The sequence below is a fragment of the Corythoichthys intestinalis genome, chromosome 5, assembly GCF_030265065.1.
Source record: "Corythoichthys intestinalis isolate RoL2023-P3 chromosome 5, ASM3026506v1, whole genome shotgun sequence".
Taxonomy (NCBI): Eukaryota; Metazoa; Chordata; class Actinopteri; order Syngnathiformes; family Syngnathidae; genus Corythoichthys; species Corythoichthys intestinalis.
This window is the reverse complement of record NC_080399.1, coordinates 16,597,451-16,624,302: the sequence shown is the minus strand read 5'-3', so window position 1 is coordinate 16,624,302 and position 26,852 is coordinate 16,597,451. Positions and strand designations below refer to the sequence as shown.

At 38.8% G+C, this 26,852-nt stretch overlaps 3 protein-coding genes across 5 annotated transcripts in view; all 3 read left to right on the top strand.

Annotated features, from left to right (window-relative positions):
- Positions 1 to 979: 979 nt before the first annotated feature.
- On the top strand, positions 980 to 5,840 carry LOC130916434 (aldo-keto reductase family 1 member D1-like). Its single transcript, XM_057837154.1, has 9 exons — positions 980 to 1,139; positions 1,220 to 1,387; positions 1,463 to 1,579; positions 2,804 to 2,881; positions 3,015 to 3,137; positions 3,238 to 3,347; positions 3,474 to 3,639; positions 5,009 to 5,091; positions 5,170 to 5,840. The coding sequence occupies exons 1-9, from the start codon at positions 1,047 to 1,049 to the stop codon at positions 5,210 to 5,212; spliced, it is 981 nt and encodes a 326-aa protein (XP_057693137.1). The 5' UTR covers positions 980 to 1,046; the 3' UTR covers positions 5,213 to 5,840.
- Positions 5,841 to 7,566: 1,726 nt separating this feature from the next.
- slc6a13 (solute carrier family 6 member 13) lies at positions 7,567 to 20,391 on the top strand. Of its 2 annotated transcripts, XM_057837151.1 has the most exons (15): positions 7,567 to 7,791; positions 8,916 to 9,116; positions 9,281 to 9,415; positions 9,560 to 9,700; positions 12,172 to 12,253; positions 13,934 to 14,066; positions 14,443 to 14,577; positions 14,741 to 14,844; positions 14,991 to 15,115; positions 16,151 to 16,263; positions 16,493 to 16,630; positions 19,052 to 19,154; positions 19,240 to 19,340; positions 19,438 to 19,608; positions 19,912 to 20,391. In XM_057837151.1, the coding sequence occupies exons 1-15, from the start codon at positions 7,785 to 7,787 to the stop codon at positions 20,056 to 20,058; spliced, it is 1,836 nt and encodes a 611-aa protein (XP_057693134.1). In that variant the 5' UTR covers positions 7,567 to 7,784; the 3' UTR covers positions 20,059 to 20,391. The 2 variants fall into 2 exon arrangements, with proteins under 2 accessions (XP_057693134.1, XP_057693135.1); XM_057837152.1 differs by lacking the exon at positions 19,438 to 19,608 and having other exon boundaries at positions 19,240 to 19,385; positions 19,912 to 20,046.
- Positions 20,392 to 23,713: 3,322 nt separating this feature from the next.
- mon2 (MON2 homolog, regulator of endosome-to-Golgi trafficking) overlaps positions 23,714 to 26,852 on the top strand; it is a 55,604-nt gene continuing 52,465 nt past the window's right edge. For both annotated transcript variants that reach the window (XM_057836348.1, XM_057836347.1), the window contains exon 1: positions 23,714 to 24,288. In XM_057836348.1, coding sequence (XP_057692331.1) covers positions 24,181 to 24,288 — 108 coding nt within the window. In that variant the 5' untranslated portion in view covers positions 23,714 to 24,180. The remainder of the gene's footprint in view (positions 24,289 to 26,852) is intronic.

The following is a 26,852-nucleotide window of genomic DNA, read 5'->3' as shown; positions in this document are numbered from 1 at the left end:
CTGGGATGCGGTTATTAGGCTTGAACCTTTGTGCCACAAGTAATTAAGAGTAGTATGTCATTGTATTGCATACATGCCAAATATGACCCCAGTGTCTAACTCTGCAATTCTGTGGTAACGAGGGTCCAGACATTATTTTTTGGGCCAAAAGATGATTAGTTCCCTTTATAGAAAGCAGCCTCTTATTGTCACTTAGCTCCAGTATTTAGAAAGGGGGAGGTAATACAAGAATGAAACTTCGCAGGCAGATGGTAACACTTTGATTTTTCCCTCATAGAACTGTAAATTGTGGCAGACAACAGCGAGGCAACCTGGGTTGGAAAGTCTCCGTTGGTAAAACAGAAGACAAGTGTGATCCAATAAAAGATATTTTTTTTACACTCTGAGTGGGAATACTTAAAACACCAGATTTTATTCCACTGAGGGTGAGAGCCTTATTTTTTTATAGCAGTGTAGTTTTTCATACAGGTCTTGTATTGGATTTCGTAGGATTAGTCCGTTTTACCAAATATTTTGACAGATGGGTGTACAATATAATTCATATCTTACTGAGATTAACTTGCAGTAAAAGGCGGACATATTGTTGATATGACGTCAGTGAGTAACAGCTTGAGCCCATCGTTATTTACAATGTCAAACAATGTTTTGGATCCGTGTCAGTGTTATCCTTTGAGTCGGAACAAAAACACTCTGAACTAGACTAAACAACCAGAGTGGAGAGATACGATCAAATGTTAGGTTAGCAAGTGTTGGCTAGCGTTGCTAACTGTTCTTTTGGAGGGTCTCTGAAGACCTGATGTTTGTAGTTCTTTAGTATTAGTGAAATTTTCTTTTTGTCGTTACACTAATTGAATGGAGTAGTACATGCACCAATCACAATATAGGCTCCTGTCGAAAGTACCTTTTTTATGACATAAGTGCCTTGAAAGTTCAACCTTTGTGTGCGAATAAACACGTGAGAGTTCAAGGTAAGGTTCAGGGTTCATCTGCCTGCACTCGATCAACTATCAGACTGTGCACATGTTAATGGATCCACATCAGCAAGCATGAATCTGACTGCGGAGAACCATAAGATTTCTCTCAGTGATGGGAACCAAATCCCGCTGCTGGGATTGGGCACATATGGAGATCCTCGGACGGTGAGAAGGAGAACGGTGGAGTGTTTGGATTTTGGGTAACAAGCGAGAGCGACTCAAATTTACTTTCGTCCTCTTGACAGACAGCAAAAGGCACAGCTTTGGAATGTGTCAAGCAGGCCATCGATGTGGGCTACAGGCACTTTGATGGAGCTTTGGTGTATTTCAATGAACATGAAGTGGGTCAAGCCATTAGGGAAAAGATTGCAGATGGAACTGTGAAAAGAGAGGACATATTTTATTGTGGAAAGGTAACTTTAGCACTTTGCCCATTTTATTTGTATTCACTAATTATCAAAACACTGTCACGTAATGTAATTATCCAGCTCTGGAATACCTTCCATCCACCAGAACTGGTGAGACCGACCTTGGAGAAGACCCTGAAGGGACTAAAACTGGACTATGTGGATCTCTACATCATCGAGCTCCCAATGGCATTTAAGGTTCCAATTACACTTTTATACATTTTAACCCTTTAAAGCAACACTGGGTAACTTTTCAATCATTATAAAATATTTTCATAACATTTGTGATAATTCCACTGACAACTAGTTGACACCTATTTTATATCTTAAGGGGGGTCTGTATCCCCTTAACGGCACTAATTAACTTTGAGGAGGGTGCCAGGAACCCTGCCACACAAAAAAAACTACAAATTTGCTAACTGCTTTACGGCATACATCATTTCCACCTTCCATTATTAGGTCGATGTAAACGTTTTCTTGGAAACATTTACCTGGAACGTTTTCAGAGCAACATAAGAGACAAAAGGTTTTGTCCGAAGAAGAAAAAAAAGAGAGGCTACCAGGATAAAAGGATACTCAAGAATAAAAATTGGCCCGGCTTTCACTCGCTGTCGTGACGCCCCACTAATTTTTTATTATCTTTATTAGCCACACGGTTGTTAACCGTCATATGGTATTGTTTAGCCACAACTGCATTCATTACCTTATTACTGTTCATCCTTCACACAGCCACTGGAAACAGAAATGTCGTTTAATCCATCTGCAGGCAACCGGGAGATCATGATTTTACGATACTGTGCGGGTGTGCATGGACCTCATGGAAAACGCAATCTTCCTTAAGGCAAAACACTACCACTTTGTCCATCGGCTGAATGAATGAATAATCATATTGTATTCTTTAAGATATCATCATATATTTTTTTCTTTTTAAATGAATAAATAGAATTATAAATTAAAACAAATGTCGATTAAAAAATACAGTTAGATATAAAACAAATATTTAAAAAATAAAATCTGAAATACACTCTGGTCATGGCCTTAAAGAGTTTTTTTTTTTTCTTTTTTTTTTTTTATTTCATATTATTTAACTCATTACCTGCCAATGACAACAACAGACATCCAATTCATTTATGCTTGGATGGCTGGCTGCAAATGCTCATCTACATATCAGTGCCCTTGATGGCCTTAACCCTCCAATCCATTTTGACTGGGTCAGGCTGGCAGCAAATGATCGATGGATCGCGTCGTCAGTGGCAACCAATGAGTTAAATGAGTACCCGATAAAGGGTTAAGAACATGCCTAAACTAACTCTATTAGGTAACCCTGCACAATCATATTGTATAAGAGCAAATACAAAGTAATGAATGATAAAATATCTTTACGAATGTTCTGTTTTTAACTGTGATGTGCTTGCTTTCCAGCCCGGCAATGAGTTCTATCCTAAAGACCAGAACGGCAAGTACATCTACCACCACACAGATCTCTGTGCAACCTGGGAGGTACTCCACCTTTTGCATTAGGCTCTCAGTGTACCGATGTTCGTGATTTATTCCTTTATGTCTACATATGTGTTCGTTCTTACTTTCCTTGTTTAGAAATTTTAGCAGGTAATCGTATTGTTTTTTTGTTTAGGCTTTAGAGGCATGTGTTGATGCAGGCCTTTGCAAGTCGCTGGGTGTGTCCAACTTCAATCGCAGACAACTTGAACTGATTCTTAACAAACCCGGTCTCAAATACAAGCCTGTATCCAATCAGGTACTACAACAGTTTATATTATTTTATGTTTGTATAATTTTTTACACAAAATCAGACCCAAAAAAAAGTCAGTAATGGAGTATTTCATCTTGTTGAACAGGTGGAGTGTCATCCTTACTTCACACAGCCCAAACTTCTGGACTATTGCCGTCAAAAGAACATTGTTATTGTTGGCTACTGCCCACTTGGCTCCTCCAGAGATGCATCCTGGTACGTGCAGTGACATTTTACTGCTAGCCAAATGAATCATCTGGATTTAAAAACAAAAAAAACCCTGTTTATTTAACTTCATCTTATCTATTGCCTACGATTAACATTTTTTTTCTTGTAAAACAGGGTGAATGTCAAATGTCCCCCCATGCTAGAGGATGAGCTCCTTGTATCCATTGGGAAGAAGTACAACAAGAGCAGTGCTCAAGTGGCTCTGCGCTTTAATGTGCAAAGAGGAGTGGTTGTCATTCCCAAGAGCTTTAACCCACAGCGGATCAAACACAACTTCCAGGTCTGCGTAAATGTACCAAAACATACAGTCCCTGACAAAAGTCTTGTCGCTTATCCATTTTGTAGATACAATTGCTAATAACCTGACTTTTAATAATTCAATTGGTTTCAGAAATGGCTCATATGAAAGCTAAGACCCTCCCAGATGATGTTCAATGTACAAAAATATATTTGTTTCACTGAAAAAAGAGTTATCATTTAATGAAGACATAGAGGTCAAATTTTGGCAAGACCAAACTTCACTGTTTTCTGAGTGAATCTAAGATCCATGCGGGCTCCAGTAGGTCTCCTGCAATATTTGTGGCAATTGTGGTGTAATTCAATGGAAGATTCATCTGAAAAATCCACCTTTTGCCACAAATCAGTGAAGTTTGGTGGTGGCAAAATCATGGTCTTGGGTTACATCCAGTATGGGGGTGTGCGAGAGATCTGCAGGGTGGAAGGCAACATAAATAGTCTGAAATATCAACAAATCTTAGCTGCCTCTTACATTCCTAACCATAAAAAAGGACAAATTCTGCAGCAGGATGCTGCTCCATCACATACTTCAATCTCTACCTCAAAGTTCCTCAAGGCAAAGAAGATCAAGATCCTCCTGGACTGGCCAGCCCACTCACCAGACATGAACAGGATGAAAGAGGAAGCATGGAAGACGAAACTCAAGAATGTTGATGAACTCTGGGAGGCATGCAAGAGTGCTTTCTTTGATGTTCCTGATTACTTCATCAATAAATTGTATGAATTCTTGCCGAACAACATGGACGCGGTCCTTAAAGCCCATGGAGGTCATACAAAATATTAAATTTGGATCCCACAGCACCACTACTTAATTCGCTTATGTCACATATTTTTGTATTTGAAGTACATCTTTTGTTCAATTTTCACACTACTTTCTGTAGGCGACAAAACTTTTGTTTTTTGCCACCACCAAACTTCACTGTTTTGTGGCAAAAGGTGGATTTTTCAGATGAATCTTCCATTGAATTACACCACAATCGCCGCAAATATTGCAGGATACCTACTCGAGCCCGCATGGATTCGAGATTCACTCAGAAAACAGTGAAGTTTGGTCTTGCCAAAATTTGATCTTTATGTCTTCATTCAATGATAAATCTTTTTTCAGTGAAACATATATTTTTGGACATTCAATATCATTTGGGAGGGTCTTAGCTTTCATATGAGCCATTTCTGAAACCAATTGAATAATTAAAAGTCAGGTTATTAGCAATTGTTTCTACAAAATGGATAAGCGACAAGACTTTTGTCAGGGACTGTACAACACAGTACATTTGTAAATTGTCTTCCGCAATGGGAAGGCGGGCAACATTTTATTTGTCTTTTACCATGCATTTCAATGTTTTTCCTGTCAGATATTTGATTTTTCACTCTCCGAAGAAGAAATGAAAGCTATTGAAGGGCTGAATAAGAACATTCGCTTTGTGGAGCTTCTCATGTAAGAATTATTGACATTTTTTATATGCTATTATGTGATGTTACATGCTTGTTTTGTATGTGTATTGTCATGACACAGGTGGAGCGACCATCCAGAATACCCATTTCATGATGAATACTAATTATTGTCAAAGAAATAATGTGGGCCATTTGGGACAAACAGTTGACTACAAGTGAGGACTTGTTGACATTGTGATATGTTTAGCAGCAATTTCAAAATGTTAGAAAAATGAATGCATCTATGACTGTATTCATGTAAATGTAAGAGATTTTTGGATACAGCTCTTGTATCGGTCCCTTCGCAGGTGTGTGTAATTAAGTGGGTGTCAAGTAGATGAACGTAATAACCACTAGAGGTCAGTAGTTTCCAGTAAATCTAGTCAAATGAGTCTATTAGCTTGCACTAACGTGTATTTCTAATTATTGTTGAAATCATTATATCAATAAAAGTTTCAGTTTTTCATCAATACTAACTACATTGGGGAATAAGTATTAGTATTAGTTCACTGTTTTAAAAAAATGTGGAATTACGAGAGCATAGCGCAAATTCGGCCTTTATTCAATTTTATAATGTCACTGTTAGAGATATTTTGTTTCCCACTGTTTATTGTTATCAGCACTGCATGATCCCAGAAGCTCTAATGCATTGTGATAGCGGCAAAACACAAGGATTTAGTATGATTGTAAAATGATTCGACAGGTTTTCATTAAAGTCAGACCCATTGCAGCTGAAGCAAACGTGATTGTGTCTGGAATTATAATTTGATTTTAGGTGGGGGTTGTGAGCGGGACCACATGGCCTCGACCCATTCTCCTCTACCTCCATACAGAGCTTTGGGTTGGTGACAAATGCCATGAAGCCCACCATTCTAGACCCCTGTGGTGGGAAAAACATTCTGAATGGTCTGTGAGGAAGGAATTTGGTTGAAGGGAAAAGAAAACCTTGTTTTCTGTCCCCTTTAGAGGCGCTTCATCGTGCACTGTTGCACCATGTTAAAAATGTGTACTTAAATTCGGAAAAATACACTTTAACAATTACATACTGTTAGTTTTATCGAAGTATGTTTGGGAGGAATATGCTCATAATTTAAGTTACAAAGTTTATAAAACTCTTAATGTATCAACAGCATATCTGATATTAGCATTCGTTAATGGACATATATATTCGTCATGTGAAATCCAATTGCCAGTATGCCGAATTCAAATGTTTTTTCTAGCGCTGTCAAATTTGTCGCGTGAACAGGCAGTAATTAATTTTTTTAATTAATCACGTTAAAATATTTGACGCAATTAACGCATGCGCGGAATGACCCGTTCATGCGTTGTCTCAGTTTACAATGACGCTGTTTTAGCACATTGAGCGTGAAAAGGCAGAGATATGCGAGTGGACAGAAGCGTTCATTGGATCGCTCCTTTTATTGGCTTAAACTTTGGAAGCCACTACGAACAGTCATGGTTGCCCAACTTCCCATCATGCATTTGGACAGAGCAAAAGACGATCTTTTTCCTTAACACACTTAATTGAACACAACAAAGAACATACTGTATACCATTTGCAGCCACCACTGACAGTCATGGTTGCCCAACTTCCCATCATGCATTTGGACGGAGCAAAAGACGATCAAATTCCTTAACACACTTAATTGAACACAACACAGAACATACTGTATACCATTCGTAGTCACCACTGACAGTCATGGTTGCCCAACTTCCCATCATGCATTTGGGCGGAGCAGGACAAGTTCTTTTTCTTAATATAAAATTACTATAACTTGTACTCAAATTTATTAATACAAGTCTATCTATCCGTGGATCCCTTTAACAGAAAGAATGTTAATAATGTTGAATGTTTATGTCCGTCTTGTGTCTTATCTTTCCATTCCAACAATAATTTACGGAAAAATATGGCATATTTTAGAGATGATTTGAATTGCGATTAATTACGATTAATTTTTAAGCTGTGATTAACTCGATTAAAAATTTTAATCATTTGACAGCCCTAGTTTTTCCAGCATTTACATTTAAATAAGGACCTCACCGAGTTTGATGGTGAAATTCAGGTTTGTTAATCACAGATGTTGAACAAATCCCTGTAGATGGCATTGTTGTGTCGTTTTGCATTTGAGCTCAGCACAGCTTTTGAGTAGAATATATAGATTAGGGGGTGAAACTGGGCTCTTTATGGGGATTATGAGCGAAATGCACATGCTACAAATATGCTACAAATAATATATAAATGAATAAAATTGGTCTGTATGTCCCGATTTTGCAAATAAAAAGTCAATTTACTGCCGCTGTTTTGGATGGAAGTATCTAAGTATGTATTAGAAACAATTGTGTAGACTTTCAATTGGCCAATTGGAGACACGACTCAAACACCACAGGCCTGCAGCCAAACGTGAACAACCTTTGCACCATCCTTTGAGTATACAAAGGCCTGAGGAGAATGTGCGTCCATGTGTGTGCCTGTGTGTGTATGGAGTGAAAAAGTTACGCAATCAGCGCAGAAACCAGGGCCAGCACAGACCACCAGTGTGCTGCAAAATTGAAGAAACTGGTTGAGATAGGAGCTATACTTGGGGTTTGGATTTGGTTTTTATACATTGGAGTTGGAAAAACTCATTCCAGACCACCTGCTCCTCAATGCATGTTTTATAGTTGAACCTTCAATTTGGCTTCCATTTGCGCAACGTCATGAAGGGTAAGTGAGCAAAATGTCAGGAATTGATTATTAAATGTTTTTTTTTTTTGTTTTTTTTTGTTTTTTTTTTGTTAGATTTAAAAATGTTAACAAATATATATTAGATTATCATATACATATTACCATTGATAGATGGTTGGATAAATGCATAAGAGAATAAACCAGGCAAAGAAATTTAATAATTTTAGAATTGATCATTTTAACTGAAATGTTTTGCTTTTAATGTTAGATTTTTTTTTTTACAATGATTAGCTTAATTTTTTTTATTGTCTATGACCATTTTACGCTTGTAAAGCATCTCTAACTTCATAAAGGCTTATCATTAATACAATCCGTATATGTTCAATTGATTATTTAAAATACCATTATTTTTTGCATACAATTTACAATTATCTTAGCCAATACCTTATTGATCTATATCACAAGAATGAAAATATTAAACTTGCTAAGCAGCAATAAAAAAAAATTAAAATTTTTTAAAAAAAGACTACTTTGAATGTGTTGTAATCAAAGTATTAGCAATGAACATGACATTAGAAACAGCAAATATTGACTGTGTACATTCTGGTGACCAAGCGGTAACCTGAGATGTTCAGAGGTTACATAAACAGTTAAGTATTAGCCGGCAGTTATCAAAAGGCTGGCTATTTTCATAAGCCCATACTAATGCATTTGTATAGCAACAAACTGAAGGCTTTTTGTTTCATCAAATTTCCTCACTTTCGTCATATCAGTGTTGAGGTTCAAGTTTAATAGGATGTATTGATAATGTTAAGATTTAGAAGCATTTGGTCAAAAGCTAAATTCAAATGTTTTAGCTGCAAATGGGCAAATTTAAAACCAAATAAATGCTACTTACATTGTATGAGATGCATATCCCCCGATTCTGCATAGTACGAGTTGTGTGCTGGCTCCCTCTAGCAGTGTGAAAGAATACTGCAAAAGTACAGGCCAGTTTAACTCAATTTACTTTTATATCACTCAACACTTACTTTTAATGTTAAATACCGTACATTCAATTTATTTGATTTTCATCTTAATAATCACTTAGATTCATTTAATTAACTTCAAGCACCATGGATCAACTGTGTTGTTAAATTTTGTCCCTGTATTGCATTCTCAAGGTGACAAAGTGCAGCAGATGAAGGTAGAGGCCTCCAATGGACAGGGTATACCTTTGGACACTGTAGTCAGTCCAGAAGAGGACATGACAGAAAGGGGGCAATGGGGAAACAAGCTGGAATTTATTTTGTCTGTGGCTGGAGAAATTATCGGGCTGGGCAATGTGTGGCGTTTCCCTTATCTTTGTTACAAGAATGGAGGAGGTGAGAACTCTGAGCTTCGTCGCATACTGCAGACTGATAACTTAAGATTTATGTGGTTGTAAAAATTCCCTCTTTAAATGGCTGGCTGGTACTCAAGACAAATTTGGATAAAAATACCTGTGAAAAGTCAGATTTCTATTACGAACCAAGTTTTCTGACACTAGGTGCTTTCTTCATCCCGTATCTCATCTTCCTGTTTACTTGTGGCATCCCTGTGTTCTTCTTGGAGACCGCGCTTGGACAATACACAAGTGAAGGTGGTGTTACAGCCTGGAGGAAGATCTGCCCTTTATTTGAAGGTAACTGCTGTTTTTCCACTGGAAAGCATTTGTAATATTAATTGTACAAAACAGATAAATTGGCAAAAGTGACAGACCATCTGGAGAAGGAAAGGAAATGATGGCTACACTTTGACAACATGCTCCAATGTGTGCTTTTTGCAGGAGTTGGTTATGCCACTCAGGTGATTGTGGCCCTGCTGAACATATACTACATTATCGTGTTAGCCTGGGCCATCTTTTATCTGTCCAACTCATTCACCTGGGACCTGCCGTGGGCCTCCTGCAAAAACACCTGGAACACGGGTATGATCCTTATACACTCAAGGATATTTGTGTCAGAATGTTTGTGTCACTGACTCACAGTCCAGCAAAATGAGCCACAATTCAAACTAGTGCCCAGATTTTCATTTACTTTTCCTGAAGATGGAGAAAAAAATTACTATGAACCATGAAAACCCGCATGAGTCATTATGAATACGGTAGATAGATAGCCGATAACAGTTTTGGTCCATGCATGTTGCCTTCAAAGTGAATGTAGAAGCCTTCTGCCTTTGTACAAGGGCTGGTCACAGCTTAGCCCAGCAGTTATGCTTACCATTAACTGTTTCCAAACTAAGGCTGGGTTCATACAGCAGGTCTTAATGCACAATTCCGATTTCTGTTTTTTGTCATATCTGTTTTTTGGGGTGCCCGTTCAGACTGCCTTTGTCCATTGAGCCCGTTCAAGTATCACACGCATGTGCACTAATTCGCAGTCCAAGATGCGCTGTGCAAACTGACCCACATGCGCAGGAGCATCAAAACAGGGCTGGCACAATGGCATTCTAGGGTGATCATATTATGATTTCCAACAAGAGGACACAAATATCAGACATAAATAATCCCTGTTTGGTCCTGTATTCAAAGTTTATATGGATTGATAGCATGCACGCACTTGACGTCCACATACTGTATACCAGGGGTCCCGAAACTTTTTCCTGTGAGGGCCACATAACTTTTCCCTTCTCTGATGAGGGGCCGGGGTCAGTTTGTAACAGAAAAAGTGTGACGATTGCAGGAGTGCCTAAATGTAAAAATGTATTGTTTTTCAGAAAGCCACAATTAAATAACCCTTTCTGGATTCTTCTTGGAAAAAAAGTAAATAATATAATATAATATAATATTATATAATATAATTAGGGCTGTCAAACGATTAAAATTTTTAATCGAGTTAATTACAGCTTAAAAATTAATTAATCATAATTAATCGCAATTAATCGCAATTCAAACCATCTATAAAATATGCCATATTTTTCTGTAAATTATTGTTGGAATGGAAAGATAAGACACCAGATGGATATATACATTCAACATACGGTACATAAGTACTGTATTTGTTTATTATAACAATAAATCAACAAGATGGCATTAACATTATTAACATTCTGTTAAAGCGATCCATGGATAGAAAGACTTGTAGTTCTCAAAAGAAAAATGTTAGTACAAGTTATAGAAATTTTATATTAAAACCCCTCTTAATGTTTTCGTTTTAATAAAATTTGTAAAATTTTCAATAAAAAAATAAACTAGTAGCCCGCCATTGTTGATGTCAATAATTACTTATACAATGCTCATGGGTGCTGAAGCCTATAAAATCAGTCGCGCCCAAGCGCCAGCAGAGGGCGGCAAAACTCCATAAAACACAACAAGCGAGCGTTTCACTGTACTGTCATTTAAATCTGTCTGAGCGGGGCATCTGCATTAATTGCGTCAAATATTTTAATGTGATTAATTTAAAAAATGTAATTAACGCCCGTTAACGCGATAATTTTGAAAACCCTAAATATAATATATTGTAATGTAATGTAATGTGATGTAATGTAATGTAATGTAATATAATATAATAGATAATAACCAAATAACCCTCTCTGGGTTTTTCACAGAAAAAGCCAGGAAATAAATAAAACAAGTATAAAAAAAATTTTTTTTTTTTAATTGTTCAGGGGGCCGGGCCAAATGTGGAGACGGGCCGTATCCGGCCCGCGGGCTGTAGTTTGGGGACCCCTGCTGTATACATACAGTTTGTTTTATTTTTTTATGACTGTTGTCAAGCTCGCCTCTTCCCTAAAAGCCGCATTCAAGCTGGGCACTAACGCTAATGCACAGCTCCATCGCTAACGTAGCGCTCTGTCTCTCTCGCTCTTTGCTGACGTAAGTGCTGCGTGAATTCCGATTTGGGGGAATTGATAGTTCAGACCGCAGCCACGTTCAGGAAAAATGTGGCCCAGATCGGATATTAACCTCATACGAAAGTGACCGAGATCGGATTTGAAATGGTCCATTTTTATGCAACCTGTCCCGTTCAGACTGTCAAGTTAATGCCTGACTCGAGTTGGAAAAACTCGAAAAAAATCGGGATTTGTTCATTAAGACCTGCGGTATGAATCTAGCCTAAAATGCTTGGGATAGATTATGTGAGGATTATCATTATTACAATATCCAGTTGGGCATCACAATACAATTAGCCAAAATATGTTAAGTCAATGACCGCATATGTCGGTACTGGTTTGGTATCGGATTTTTAGCGTTGGACAATATCGAAATATCTGGTAAAAAGTCATTAGCGGACAACTCTTACTATATAAGATTAATAAATTAAATGCCAATGCAAAGTCCCGAACACAGTGCTTACACAGGACGGTATTGTTGAATGTTTTAATGTCTATTTAGTATTTGGAAAGATGTAAACAAATTTACATTTGCAATAATGCATTTGAATCCCTCTGTAATTCAAGGTTCCTGTGTGACGTTTCAGAGAAGGAACAGCTCCATTACTCCCTACGAGAATGCTACCTCCCCGGTCATGGAATTCTGGGAGTAAGTTCGCTCAATTACTTGTTTTGTGGTTCTGTTTTTACACTAAGTACCACCAAAATACATATAAATTACCTTAAGCACAATTTTAACATGAACATCAGCCTTGAAAATCGAAAATACCACTGTATTTAACTCTTTCACTGCTATTGACGATTATTTAAATTAGATTATCACTAGTAAACAACCTATCCATTTGGAGTTGGAAGGATGGCAGTTTAGACCTGTCAATGGCAGCCAACGAGTTGATAAGCTGCAAAAATTTAATATAACTTAGGCAGGAGCTCTTTTGCCAACCACTAAAAGGAGTATGCATACATTGCATCACTATAGATTTTTGGCTGTCCTTATCAACGGCCATAACCTTGTCAAGAGAAGTTGTAAACTGAGATTTTGTGCAAGGGCGTAGTTTTTGGTCTCAACATTGGTGGGGACGATATAACATCATGACCTGCATGTACACTTTTTGCTGGGGACGTTAATAAGACCAAACACATTGGGTGAACGGGTGTCAGGGCTAAATTTCTCAGAAATATGAACCTAATTATTGATAGGCTAAATGATCAATGCAAAATAAAGCTGTATTGACTTACATACTACATACTTAACTTTCATATGTATTGGCTCAGGTGATACATTGTTCGATTCATTTTTTTTTTTTTTTTTTTTTTTCAAAAACTACTAAAGAAAAATTTTGAAAACTTCCAGAATAAATGTCTGGATTTTATTAGCAAATTTAAAATTTCAATATTTCAACATAACTTAGATTACATTATAATACACAATAAAAACAAATGTGTCAATAATCTCTAACTATCTAGGAATGAAAAAAATAAACATTTGTCTTAAGACCACTCAACATTGTTTGTCTAAATAAAGAAATTAACTATAACTGAACAAACCTCTCAGTCAGGGAATAACAACAACAAAAAATCACAATGGAGCCCTTTTTCAGGTACAACACTACTGCTTTTGTTCATAAGCACAGCCAAACTCAACAAAACCAATTGAAAGCTCCTTTGGGCTGCTTTAAGATCACAAAAATAAAATAAAAACAATAATTGGGGAGAAGGGGGTTAACCTCGAATCACCTTTTCTCACAGTTTACCGGTAATTAACGTTAACGTGGAAAATGGATACAGTACAGGAGGACACTTCTCTCTAAGCAGCTTCCTAATCGATTTTTGCAGGTTAGCAAATTCACACAGTTTAATGTTATGCTAACTCTGATGTACTAGGTAGTACTAGGTGTTGCTCCCCACCTCCGCAACAATTGACCTCTTTTTCCATTATTATATTTGTTGTATTTATTGTATTTCATTGTATTTCTGTCAGGACTATGAGTGCGTGCGTGTGTGAGGGGTTGGGGGGGTCAAGTCATCAGCCAATCAAACGTGCGTTTGAGGAACAAATATGGACTTGCACATTCAGCAAGTGAAAAGGGGTAAATGTAAGTCTGAACATAAAGAAAATAATTCACTTACTAATGGTAGGTTCAATTCTATCTGTATAACATATGGGAAGACTATCTAAATTATCTATATACCTGAACTCCTTATATAATGCAAATAAGGTTGCTTAAAAGTTAGTGGGGACAATTTGAGCATCCTGAAAAGTTGGTAGTTTTATGTCCCTATGTCCCTATGAAAAACTACGTCCTTGATTTTGTGATATGTGTTTCAGACGCAGGGTGCTTAGAATTTCGTCAGGGATCGATCAAATTGGTTCTTTAAACTGGGACTTGGTGATCTGTCTGGCCATTGCCTGGGTCATCTGCTACTTCTGCATTTGGAAAGGAGTCAAATCCACTGGCAAGGTGAGGACGGCCCTTCCTCAGAATTGGTTGACAGGGAGCAGTTTTCATATAATATCCTGCATATTTGCATTTCACTATTTACAAATGCATCTATTCTCAATATTTTTCCCCAGCGGATCCTATCCCTTAATTCCCTACTTATGAATGAAAATGCACTGACATTGTTCTTGTTTTTTTAAGCTCTTTCTTAAACACAACACACATTTTATATGACAGAACAGACTCAATATCCAGTGTTAACCTGGTAATCTGTAAAAGGTAAAGGTAGAAGAGCATAAAATCATTTTTCGGTTCCAGTGCGTTAATTTGTGATATTTTTGTGTGAAAAGAGTTCCAATGAAGGCAGTGAGTGATTATCATTCCTAATCCTGCACAGGTGGTTTACTTCACAGCCACGTTCCCATATATGATGTTAGTGATCCTGCTGATTCGAGGGGTCACCTTGCCAGGAGCATCCAGGGGGATCTACTTCTACCTCTACCCTGATGTGGGGCGTCTTTCTGACCCACAGGTTGGTCCTACGTAATGTGTAGTACAGTACATTTGAGGATTAGTTGAAATTTCATAGAGGGATTCGCTTCACTGAAACACTGAATTTACAGTACTTACGTTGTACAAAACGCAGTACTAAATGGCTTATTTTCTATTCTATTGGTTTCTCTCATGTGAAAAAGGTTTGGATGGATGCTGGCACTCAGATCTTCTTCTCCTATGCCATTTGCCTGGGCTGTCTTACTGCACTGGGAAGTTATAACAAATATAACAACAACTGCTACAGGTCAGCATTACATTGAGTCCAAGTTTTAGGCATCTGGGTTAGGGAGTTCAAGTAGTATTTCAAATAAGCATAAAGTTTTAAAATGAACTAAGCAACTTTCCATATTGCACCTTCACGAGATTTTTGTTTCTGTGTTTGATTTGCAGGGACTGTTTGTCTCTGTGCTTCCTGAACAGCGGCACCAGTTTTGTGGCAGGCTTTGCCATTTTCTCTATTTTGGGATTCATGTCTTATGAACAGAACGTTCCAATCTCAGAGGTGGCAGAATCTGGTCAGTGGTTCTTTTCTTATAAAGGCTTGAAAACTTGTGTTATGAATTTCACCTTGGTGAGGTTTTAAAATTCAAAGGATGATTTGAGGGTTTAAAGCAACACTAGGTAACTTTTCAGTTTAGGTCAATTTCAGCGACGCCGGTGGATAGAAGCGGTAGTGATTTGCCTTAAGAAAGACCGCGTTTCCTACGTGGACCAGCGCATACCCGCATAGTGTCATAAAATCATTAGCTCCCTGTCGCCTGCAGATGGAATAAAGAACATTTCTGTTTCCAGCGGCTGTGTGTAGGATGAATAATAATAAGGTAATGAATCCAGCTGTGGCTAAATAATAGCATATGACAGTAAGCAACCATGTGGCTTAGTGTGGCTTACCCCTCCACCCCAAACGAACTTGTCAGCGTTGATGAGCACAGTTTATGGGGCGTCACGTCACCAAGTGAAAGTCGGGCCAATGTTTACTCTTAAGTATCCTGGTAGCCTCAAAAAAAATTTCCCTCCTCGGGCAAAATTTTTTGGCTCTTATGCTGCTCTGCCACCATTGCAGGATTCGCGTGAAAGCTTTCGCATCGACTTCCGCCTTTATAATGAATGGGGAAAGGGGGAAGTGACGTATGCCGTAAAGCAGTCAGCACATTTGTATTTTTTTTGTGTGGCAGGGTTCCTACCACCCTCCTCAAAGTTAATCTGTGCTGGTGAAAGCACCTCACACCCCCTGAAGATATAAAACAGGCGTCATTCAACTAGCGGTCAGTCGACATATCATCAGAAATGTTCTAAAAATAATTTAATAAAGGTTGAAAAGTTACCTAGTCTTCCTTTAAATGGGGGTTAAAGTCTATGTTAAGGTTACAAGTTATGATTTGAATCCAAAATATGGGCATTTTGCCTAACACTACATTCCCCTCTATTAATGGATGAATTTGGTCAGTTGTTCTGTCCATGCCTATAATCTCCTAAACTGGATTTTGCACGAGTTGTCTTACTTCATTTTGTTGTGACCAATGTGTTCCATTGAATTCTGTCAAATGCAGGTCCAGGTTTAGCATTCATCGCGTATCCACGTGCTGTGTCCATGATGCCTTTCTCTCCTCTGTGGGCCTGTTGCTTCTTCGTCATGATTGTCTTTTTGGGACTGGATAGTCAAGTGAGAACAGAATACTTTCACTACAGTTTAGAATAGTGGAACCTGGCTATACAGTACAACTAGGTTAAACCAAATTAAAGCATTCAAAGCCATGCTAATGCAATAATTTGAGGGACTTTAATGTATACGCATTGTTAGACTATCAGATTAGATACATGGTTGGGCCTGTTCAGTAATCATTTGTACTGTGCCAATCTTTTAATGTTCATTTTTAAAATGTCTGCTACAGTTCGTGTGTGTGGAAAGCCTGGTGACGGCCATGGTGGACATGTATCCGTCCACTTTCCGACGCAAACACCGCAGGGAGCTTTTTATCCTGGTTGTGGCTGTTCTTTCCTTTCTTATGGGACTGATTTTGCTCACTGAGGTCAGACATAAACAAATATTACAACTTACAGTTCACACTGAATGAAAACAAAAACAGAATATTAGTTATTGTTTTTGAAACAGTTATCCTATATTTAGAGTGGGGCAAATAAGTGTTTAGTCAATCACCAATTGTGCAAGTTCTCCTACTTGAAAAGATTAGAGAGGCCTGTAATTGTTAACATGGGTAAACCTCAACCATGAGAGACAGAATGTGAAAAAAAAAAAGAAAATCACACTGTTTGATTTTTATTTCCAAATTAGAGTGGAAAATACGTATTTGGTCACCTACAAACAAGCAAGATTTCTGGCTGTCAAAGAGGTCTAACTTCTTCTAACGAGGTCAAACGAGGCTCCACTCGTTACCTGTATTAATGGCACCTGTTTTAACTCATTATGGGTATAAAAGACACCTGTCCACACACACACAGTCAGTCACACTTCAAACTCCACTATGGCCAAGACCAAAGTGCTGTTGAAGGACACCAGAGACAAAATTGTAGACCTGCACCTGGCTGGGAAGACTGAATCTGCAATAGGTAAAACGCTTGGTGTAAAGAAATCAATTGTGGGAGCAATTATTAGAAAATGGAAGACATACAAGACCACTGATAATCTCCCTCGATCTGGGGCTCCATGCAAGATCTCACCCCGTGGCGCCAAATGATAACAAGAACGGTGAGCAAAAATCCCAGAACCACACGGGGGTACCTAGTGAATGACCTACAGAGAGCTGGGACCACTGTAACAAAGGCTACTATCAGTAACACAATGCGCCGCCAGGGACTCAAATCCTGCACTGCCAGACATGTCCTCCTGCTGAAGCCAGTACACGTCCAGGCCCGTCTGCGGTTCACTAGAGAGCATTTGGATGATCCAGAAGAGGACTGGGAGAATGTGTTATGGTCAGATGAGACCAAAATAGAACTTTTTGGTAGAAACACAGGTTCTCGTGTCCGGAGGAGAAAGAGTACTGAATTGCATCCGAAGAACACCATACCCACTGTGAAGCACGGGGGTGGGAACATCATGCTTTGGGGCTGCTTTTCTGCAAAGGGACCAGGACGACTGATCTGTGTAAAGGAAAGAATAAATGGGGCCATGTATCGAGAGATTTTGAGTGAAAATCTCCTTCCATGAGCAAGGGCATTGAAGATGAGACGTGGCTGGGTCTTATAGCATGACAATGATCCCAAACACACAGCCAGGGCAACAAAGGAGCGGCTTCGTAAGAAGCATTTCAAGGTCCTGGAGTGGCCTAGCCAGTCTCCAGATCTCAACCCCATAGAAAATCTGTGGAGGGAGTTGAAAGTCCGTGTTGCCCAACGACAGCCCCAAAACATCACTGCTCTAGAGGAGATCTGCAAGGAGGAATGGGCCAAAATACCAGCAACAGTGTACGAAAAGCTTGTGAAGAGATACACAAAACGTTATAACAAAGTAGGGGTGCACGATATCCATTTTTTGAAACCGATACCGATATCGATAGCTTCCTGCTCCTCAAGGCCGATACCGATATAATAGCCGATAATATATATAATTTTTTAATGTATATCAATCGGTCAATATTGTTGACGATGTGTTCCCCTGAACAATGAGCACTGATCTAAAACAGGCATAAACCCAACAGGTATTGTGCTTTGTCAGCAGATAAAACCTTTGGTGCAACAGGCAAAGAGACTTTTGTGGTCTTGGTCCATGAATCAACTTTCTTAACCTGGCAATTATAGAACAGCAAGCCTATCAATAACCAAAAGGCCTCTCAATAACTTGTAAACATAACACTGTAAAATGTAAACATTTGCTAATTGCCATAGTAAGGTTTATCACTCAGTGAAGGAAAAATACGGCCTCTAGAATAGTAACAATACTTTGCATACTGGCAAAACAGGAGTGGAAACAAACGCACACATCCCAATCTGACACCAAAAATATTTTTAAAAGGACCGTATACTGTTATTTGATTTATTGGGATGACGTCATAATTCCTATTATCAGACTGATAATTATCGTGCACCTCTATAACAAAGTATTGAGATGAACTTTTGGTATTGACCAAATACTTATTTTCCACCATGATTTGCAAATAAATACTTTAAAAATCGAACGATGTGATTTTGTTTTTTTTTCCACATTCTGTCTCTCATGGCTGAGGTTTACCCATGTTGACAATTACAGGCCTCTCTAATATTTTCAAGTGGGAGAACTTGCACATTTAGTTGTTGACTAAATACTTATTTGCCCCACTGTATGTTATCTCATTCCCTGCCATTAATTGCAATAGATGTCCAATCCACTTTAAATTTTATTGCAAATTATCCTACTAATTCCTGGAAAATTACCAGAAATATTTGGTTTTGCAGATATAATTGTATGTACAGTATCATTTGAATTAAACAAATACATTGCATGTCACCCACAGGGAGGAATGTACGTTTTCCAGCTTTTTGACTATTACGCAGCCAGCGGGATGTGTCTACTCTTTGTAGCCATTTTTGAGACAGTTTGCATTGCGTGGGTTTATGGTGAGTGTCTTTCATCCAAAGATGAAATAAGAATGCCTTCTTTTAATTTTTTATTATTATAATTTTTTTAAACACTCAATTACAGGTGCAGACAAGTTCTATGACAACATAGAAGACATGATTGGTTATCGTCCAGGCCCTGTTATTAAATATTGCTGGCTGTTTTTCACCCCTGCCACCTGCTTTGTGGGTTTCACACATCCATCTTATGGCTAAATGTGCTTAAAAAGGGTACATCGGTCATTACTTTCTGTTTTTTTTTTTTTTTTTTTTTAAATTTCAGGGTACCTTTGCCTTTGCCTTGATTAAATACACCCCATTAAAATACAACAATGAATACGTGTACCCTTGGTGGGGCTACGGAATTGGCTGGATCCTCGCCCTGTCTTCCATGCTGTGTATTCCGCTTTGGGTGGCAATTAAACTTTATTATACCCCTGGGACACTACGACAGGTAGTATGATTCACCAAAAAAAGGAATAACACAAAAACTGCGGTATTTGTAATTGTATGTGTAAAAAACATTCATGGACTTAATTTGAAGTTAAACTGAATAACAGTAGGTAGCTCAAGCTGAAGTTTGTAAAGTAATAATACGCAGTATTATATAACGAAAAATCAGCTTACATTTAGTACAGTAGCAAAATATCTGAACTTTTTTCTTCTCACCCTATAGAATGTATATGACAAAGATCCTGTATTAGTGTTTCATTATTGTTGTGTTAGTGTTGATTTCCAATCTTGTCTAATTTTTTAGCGCCTCGTTCTCTTGACCACCCCTGCCGATGATTTGCCCCAGTGTGAACGCAAACGGGAGGATTTTATATCTGATGACCTCTATCAGAAGACGCCTCTGAGCAAGGAAGGCTACTCGCCCGTCCACCAACTGGAGTCCCATTGCTAGAGACTGCAAGGTCAAGGTTCAGCCTGTGAACACCCAAACACTCAATGCCGTACCTCATCAAGGCTACGGACTCCTGGGAGTCACTTGAATAGTTGTTGCTGATCTGGTGCTCATTGACATTGTGAATGCTTTCAATATACTGGGTGATTGTATTATTTTGATCTATGCAAGCATCCCATTGCCAACGGTAGAGTCAAATCTGAACATTATTTTGACAAAGTGTTACAAAACAAAACCTTTTCCGTTATAGTGTTTAGATCCATTTTTTACATAATAAATGTGTACTATGTTGTGTTTAATGTTTTAAACATAATAATTTTATAACTCATTAAAAAGCAGTTGATTAAGAAATACATTTTTTGTAGACGCCATTTGTTGTTGGAAAGATTTCATGGGAACTTTAAAAAGAAAACACAATGCAACAAAATACATCTTAAAATATAGTAAAATAGCACAACACATATACAGTATATACAATGGGGAAAATAAATAGACAAATATTGAACTTTTCAGATGTCATACTACACATTGTGCTTGGAGGAGAAATGCCACTGCACATCACCCGAAAAACACTATACCAACAGAGAAATTTGAAGGGGGAAGCATCATGGCATGGGGTTGTTTCTCATCTTGTGGTATTGGAAAACCTCATATACAGTCATTGAAGGTGCAATGAATGGTTGTGCCTTTCCATGTATGCTGATCCAGAGAGCATCTTACATCCTGCAACGATGTGATGGACTGTCTGTGGGGTATCTTTGCACAGGCTGCACGTCGGGTCTAATCTGCTCTGGTAGATCATGGTCTCTACGGCAGTTGTACTTAAGAGGCTGTTGTTTTGTAGCCGTGATTAGAGTCTCTGTGCTGTCTGCAAGTGCAGTGTACTCCAGCCACTGATAGGATTTCTTGATGTCAGCCACTTCATTAACTTGCCCGAGGTACATTCCATGTAGGGGTTTGTCCCTCCAGATTGTCTGCTCCTCCTTTTCTTGGGGTCTCTGCTGCCCGAGACATTCACTTGGCAGCTTATCTTTCAGGGAAATTTTCTTGATGCATTCAAGGCTTTTCGATGTTTCATCCAGGACTGTGGAATGGACACTCACTCATCTTCGGTCTCCCTCTTTCCACTTTTTGTATAGTCTCAGGGTGCTGGACTTGGGGTGAAACACTCTATGCATGGTGAGGAGCTTTCCGGTCTTGATATCTGTGGCTTCTTCCTCCTCCTTTGGCCAGCTTATTGTACCAGCTAGGTTTCTGATGATTAGTAGTGCCTACATGTTGATGACTTGGATCTTGTTCTTACCATTCAACTGACTCTTCAAGACTTGCCTTACTCTCTGAAGGTATTTGATTGTGACTGACTTCCTTGTGACCTCCTCGTGGTTTTCATTAGCCTGTGGCATGCACGCATATATATTATACATATTTATGGATGTGTCATGAAGTTTTCACTTTTTTTCAGTTTAAGTAAAAGTACAGATAAGGGGCAAAAAAATTACTGAAGTGAAAGCACAAGCATCTAAGAAAACAATTACTCATGCAAAAGTACAAAAGTACTTGTAATAAAATCTACTTTACAAGTAAATAGTAAAAGTATTTTCCCCCAATGCAAAATGTGATAAATTTATTGACTGCTTAATTTGATTTAAGCCTTTGCAGAATGGAAAAAAACTATCAATAAAATTGACTGCACAGTAAACAGAAGCTTAACAAGCTGTAAAAACTCAAAAAAATGTAGCTTAATTGCGGATTGCAAATAACTATGAGGTGCATAGCCCCTACTGGACAAGGGCGTGAAGCAACCATCTGAAGACGTGCTGTTCTCGCTGTTGGTTTTTATTGGTCAATATCTTGTTCATCTGCCTAATCTTGCTTGCACTCGTGTTGCTGCCCCTAGTGCTCAATTACAGTATATAGTAGTTGTGCGGGGCTTATCGATGCGCCAGAGGCATGAAAACAAAACTATCAAATCACAATGAGACAAAAACAAACAAACAATCAAAAGTAACGTTTACGCTGGCGACAGTTTAAAAAGTAGTGGAGTAAAACGTACAGATATGTACTTTAAAATGTAGTGACGTAAAAGTAAAAAGTACCAATTCATATTTGTACTCAAGTACACTACAGATAAACAAAAAATTAACTTAAGTACAGTAATTATTTTTACTTCCTTACATTGCTCGTATCCTTCCATTTTTCTGAAAGTGGCCCTCAAAGGGGACTACACTATTTACTGTAGTACTACCATTACTGCCGTTATTGTGCTACTGTAATGGCAGATACAGGAAGAATAGTCATTTATTAAATGTTTTAGAAGGGCTGAAACAGTATTACAGTATTTTGACAAGAAAGGGCATGGGATATGTGGCCCCTAAAAGAACTACACTATTTAACTATAGTACTGTACAGTACTACCAATACTGCCATTGCTGTACTACAGTAATGGATGATCCAGGAAGAATAGTCATTTAAAAAAATGTTTTTTTTAGAAGGGCTGAAACAGTATTTTGACAAGAAAGGGCGTGGGATGTGTTTTGAGTTACGAATTAAACTCATAAATCAAAGCACAAAGGATAGATTTGGAACCATCTAAATTGGAAACACTGGAGAATATATGGCGGAAAACACTCAGGGGACTTGAAGTTCCGCTCTGAGACCCCCAATTTGGCCAAATTTCAAAACTGTCTGATTTGCATGTATGATACATAATTGGAAAGTTTTAATCTCACTTTTCTGGGGGGAGAACATTTTTTGAACAGGAGGGCATTTAAAAAAATAAAATAAAAATTTAAACAGCAAAACCCTAACTGGGGGTGAGAGCATGAAGGAGCATAATTAAAGATGCCATGATTTTAACGAGATATTATCACGTTCTTTACCTTGTTTCAAGCCAAAAAATCCATATCATCGAGTGTCAAGACACAGCTGTGAATGGCCACAGCTGGATTTTTGTGGGATTTTATGGCTGAAACATGGTAATATAGCAAGGGTCATGTTGCAGAAATCGCAGACATCAAGGAGTGGTCGAGATTTTCTTTTTCATATATTTACCCTTTTAAAAGTTTTTTTTTTTCTTTCCATTTTTCTTTGTTTGGATCGATTATTTATCATCCAACACATCGGAGAAAATGCGACAGTAATAAAAAAAAATGCAATTAAGCGATAGTTATGAGGTAGATAGCCGTGACTTATTTACGGACATCATTTTTTTCATTGTGACGTAATTTGTTTAAAAGTTTAAAATATGCGAGTGAATTTTTTTTTTTTTTTTTTTTTAACTAAATATTAGACATCAATGAATGATTCTAAGCTAAAAATGACAAACATTTTGAATAATTGAATTAATCATCTTGTTTTTATGGCTGGGTTGAAACAAAAGCGGTTGCGCGATGTCAGTAAATGGGGGTCTCCAGAGTAAAACGGACAAATTAAAAATATTTCGGGGACTTAATGCACTATGAATCTGCTGTGGCAGCATATAGACATATTGTTCTATCAAACTCAACAGTTATTTTGTCTTAAAATACAGCAGTTTATTTTAAAGAGAGATGAAAGAGCAGAAACCGCCTTTTCAGTCTTGTCTGTGTTTTCCGTCATATGCCAGCTTCACGCGGCAGGGTTCGCTGTGGCCACGATGATGAATGACATCAGTGTTTACGGAAGTCGAGTGACGTGTCACCCACAGAGCACTGAGGCTTTGTGGGTAAAGAAGCCAAGCTAACAGCGGCCGAAGCCAATTGCTTAGCCGTGCAACCCCATTTGACAAGCACAGCCGATGAATGAAGATATATTTTAAAAAATACCTTGTCATTTAACCACGTTTAATGTCCGAGCCCTTCGAGGACAGCGGACATATGTCGGCGTTGTCGTCGCTGCTTTCCTGCGCACCGGCGCCTCAAGAAAACGAGACGGGAGTTGTGTGGATGGACAGCGGCGTTACGGTGCTCTTTTCCCGGGGAGGCAAATAAGACGTCGCGGGGGATTATCAGAGAGGCAGCCAGGAGGGAGTGGATGGGCGGCGGTGGTGACGAAGACGACGTCCGCGCTGCCGTGCTCAGCGTCGCCTGACAGTTATTTTACTTCCCTTCTTCCGTCCGTCAAACACTCTCCTTGGGCTCAAAGATGTCGACGAGCAGTCCCGAGGCGGTGAAGAAACTGCTGGAGAACATGCAGACCGACCTGCGCTCGCTTTCCATGGAGTGCAAGAAGAAATTCCCTCCAGTCAAAGAGGTCAGTCTGCGAGTTAGCTTAGCATAGCCTAGACTCTTTTAATTTAATTTTTGTATTCCCACATACTATCATTCATTATAACCAACAGCGGGCCGAGTCAATGAAAAAGTTCGGCCCTAGTCCTAATGAATAAACTGCTGTTGATACAAGTGGGCCCGCTTGCCACGTCACAGAACGGACATAATATTAGGCACATTAAGTCTTCAAACTTTTGGGCTAAGTTCAAGGACGTAGGTTTGGGCTCAACATTGGTAGGAACGATATAGCATAACCTGCATGAGCACTTTTTGCTGGGGACGGGACATTAGTAGTACCATACAGATTATAGAATGGGGGTCAGGGCCACATTTCTCACGAATATGAACCTAATTAATTGAAAGGCGAAATGATCAAAGCAAAATAAATCTGTATTGACTTATAATAACTTTTATGTGAATTGGTTCACGCGATTCAAACCTTTGATTTCAAAAACTACTAAAGAAACATTTTGAAGTGCAAGTCCTTTTATTAAAAAAAAGGGGGAGCTATCCAAGAATGGGTCCACTTCTGGAGGACACTGGAGCACCCCTTGACTCAAAGTATTGTAATTTTAAAAGGGATTTGGGGAAAAGAAATCATGAAAAAAAATCTTGAGATATCCAAGGACGGATTTACATCTGAGGCATCCTAGAGTAGGGGTCTTGCGGACCAGTACTGGTCCGTGGCGCATTTGGTACCAGGCCGCGCAGAAATAATAATTTATTAACGACTGCATTCTGGCCGATTGACTTTGGCCTGTGCCGTTGAACACACCAATATCCCTGTCTTACCTAGATATACAACTACAGGATAGGAGTCAATGCATAGACATGCATTGATTGGACTGTTAGCAGTACATCTTGTTTTGTATATTTGCGTGCGCTTGGCCTCGATAATAACGTATGACGTAGGTCGTCGCCCATCACATTTGTTCCTGGAAGTAATTAGCCCCCACACTAGAATGACTGAAAAACAGACGTATTTGGGCAGATTTTTTGCGGGGAAAAGGGAACCTGACGAGCCAGAAGATGAGCCTACAACCTCGAAGAAAACAAAATCTATGCTACTTCTCAATCACTAAAGACACACGAACTGCAAAGAAGTGGATTCGTGACCCGTATGTGAATAAACAGATTGATCCGAGCATGTCTGTGTAACAGGAATATCAGCTTGTAGAGATCGCAAATCACGGCGACCTGAAACGTACATTTGAGACAACAACTCTAACGAGGTTCTAGATTAAAGGCATTTTGGAATATCCTGACATCGCCAGGAGAGCACTGAAAACTGTGCTACAATTTCCAACATCGTATCTTTGTGAAGTGGGCTTCTCTCACTCTCCCATCTTGGGACCATTTCGTCTCAACGAAACAAGCTCAGGCCTCCCACTGATTCAGCGGGTGAGTTGTATTTTCCCTGCACTTAACACGACGTGGCTAAAAACAAATGTTATTTTATATTTGCTGTATTTTTCTGCCGCACATTGCCGGTGTTCTGACAAATTTGGCATGCACGTAATTTTAAAAATGACCGCGAATGTTGAGATTCCAAAGTGCACACTACGAACTTTCTTTAAAGAAAGGAATATTAACTTACGTTTGGCATGTTAGCTGCACACAACAACTGCACGCAGCTCTCTCACTTAACGACTTCGTCGTGTCGTTAAGCATTAATTGAAGCCATTTTCGTGTTGCAGATGTATGTTGATGATGTAAATAGTTTTTTGCACCGTTGGATAACATTGAGAGTCCAACTGAATATAAAAGAGGGTCTTTTTTCACCGCAACAAAAGCTTTGGGAGCAAAATTTTAAAAGGGTGCAAAATTTGACAGAACACCGGTCCGTGAAAAAAAGACCCAAATCACGCCGGTCCGTGTTGAAAAAAAGGTTGGGGACCCCTGTCCTAGACTACCCCGAGACTCTAACCAAAGCACTCTCATGAAATTCTGATGTGTTATTTCATTACACATACAGTATTATTTTTTCTCATGTCAGTTCATGTTCATATCAGTGTCCCTCTGAAGTTGACCCATTTTTGGGATTGCACTCTGAAGCCACCGCGTTGCATTACAGTAATGCATATAATGCAAACATTGATCCAAATGAGGGACGGCTAGCTTGACTTCGTTTTTCCTTATGGAAGCTGGCGTAACCTCTGTAGTTTAGCAATTTAGCAAGTTCACACAGATTAATTCTATGCTAACTCTGATGCTGGTCAGACTTGTAGTAGCAAAATTAGTGGTGTTTCCCCCACCTCCACAACATTGACGTCGTTTTACAATACTTGCAGTGGCTTGTGCTGGCCGAAAAAAAAACAACTTATAATGTCCCTCCTCTTCGAATGGGGTGGAGGAGGCGGCATTTTGCATTTCTGTCGGCGGGGTGGTGTGAGTGTGCGTGTGCGTCTGTGTGGCGTGAGGATGGGGGCGGGGTGTCATGTCATTAGCCAATCAGACGTGCGCTTCAGGGGGGAAAAAATGGACTGGCACATTCAGCAAGTGAAAAGGGATAAATATAAGTCTGAACATAATGAAAATAATTCACTT

What these genes read in the sequence shown, in the direction of transcription:
- LOC130916434 (XM_057837154.1), top strand. Translation starts at nt 1,047, where the DNA reads ATGAATCTGACTGCGGAGAACCATAAGATTTCTCTCAGTGATGGGAAC. An exon ending in ACATATTTTATTGTGGAAAG is followed by an intron (nt 1,388 to 1,462) that starts GTAACTTTAGCA and finishes GTAATTATCCAG; the next exon opens with CTCTGGAATACCTTCCATCC. An exon ending in ACAAGCCTGTATCCAATCAG is followed by an intron (nt 3,138 to 3,237) that starts GTACTACAACAG and finishes CTTGTTGAACAG; the next exon opens with GTGGAGTGTCATCCTTACTT.
- slc6a13 (XM_057837151.1), top strand. An exon ending in TTGCATTGCGTGGGTTTATG is followed by an intron (nt 19,155 to 19,239) that starts GTGAGTGTCTTT and finishes ACTCAATTACAG; the next exon opens with GTGCAGACAAGTTCTATGAC. An exon ending in CCCCTGGGACACTACGACAG is followed by an intron (nt 19,609 to 19,911) that starts GTAGTATGATTC and finishes CTAATTTTTTAG; the next exon opens with CGCCTCGTTCTCTTGACCAC.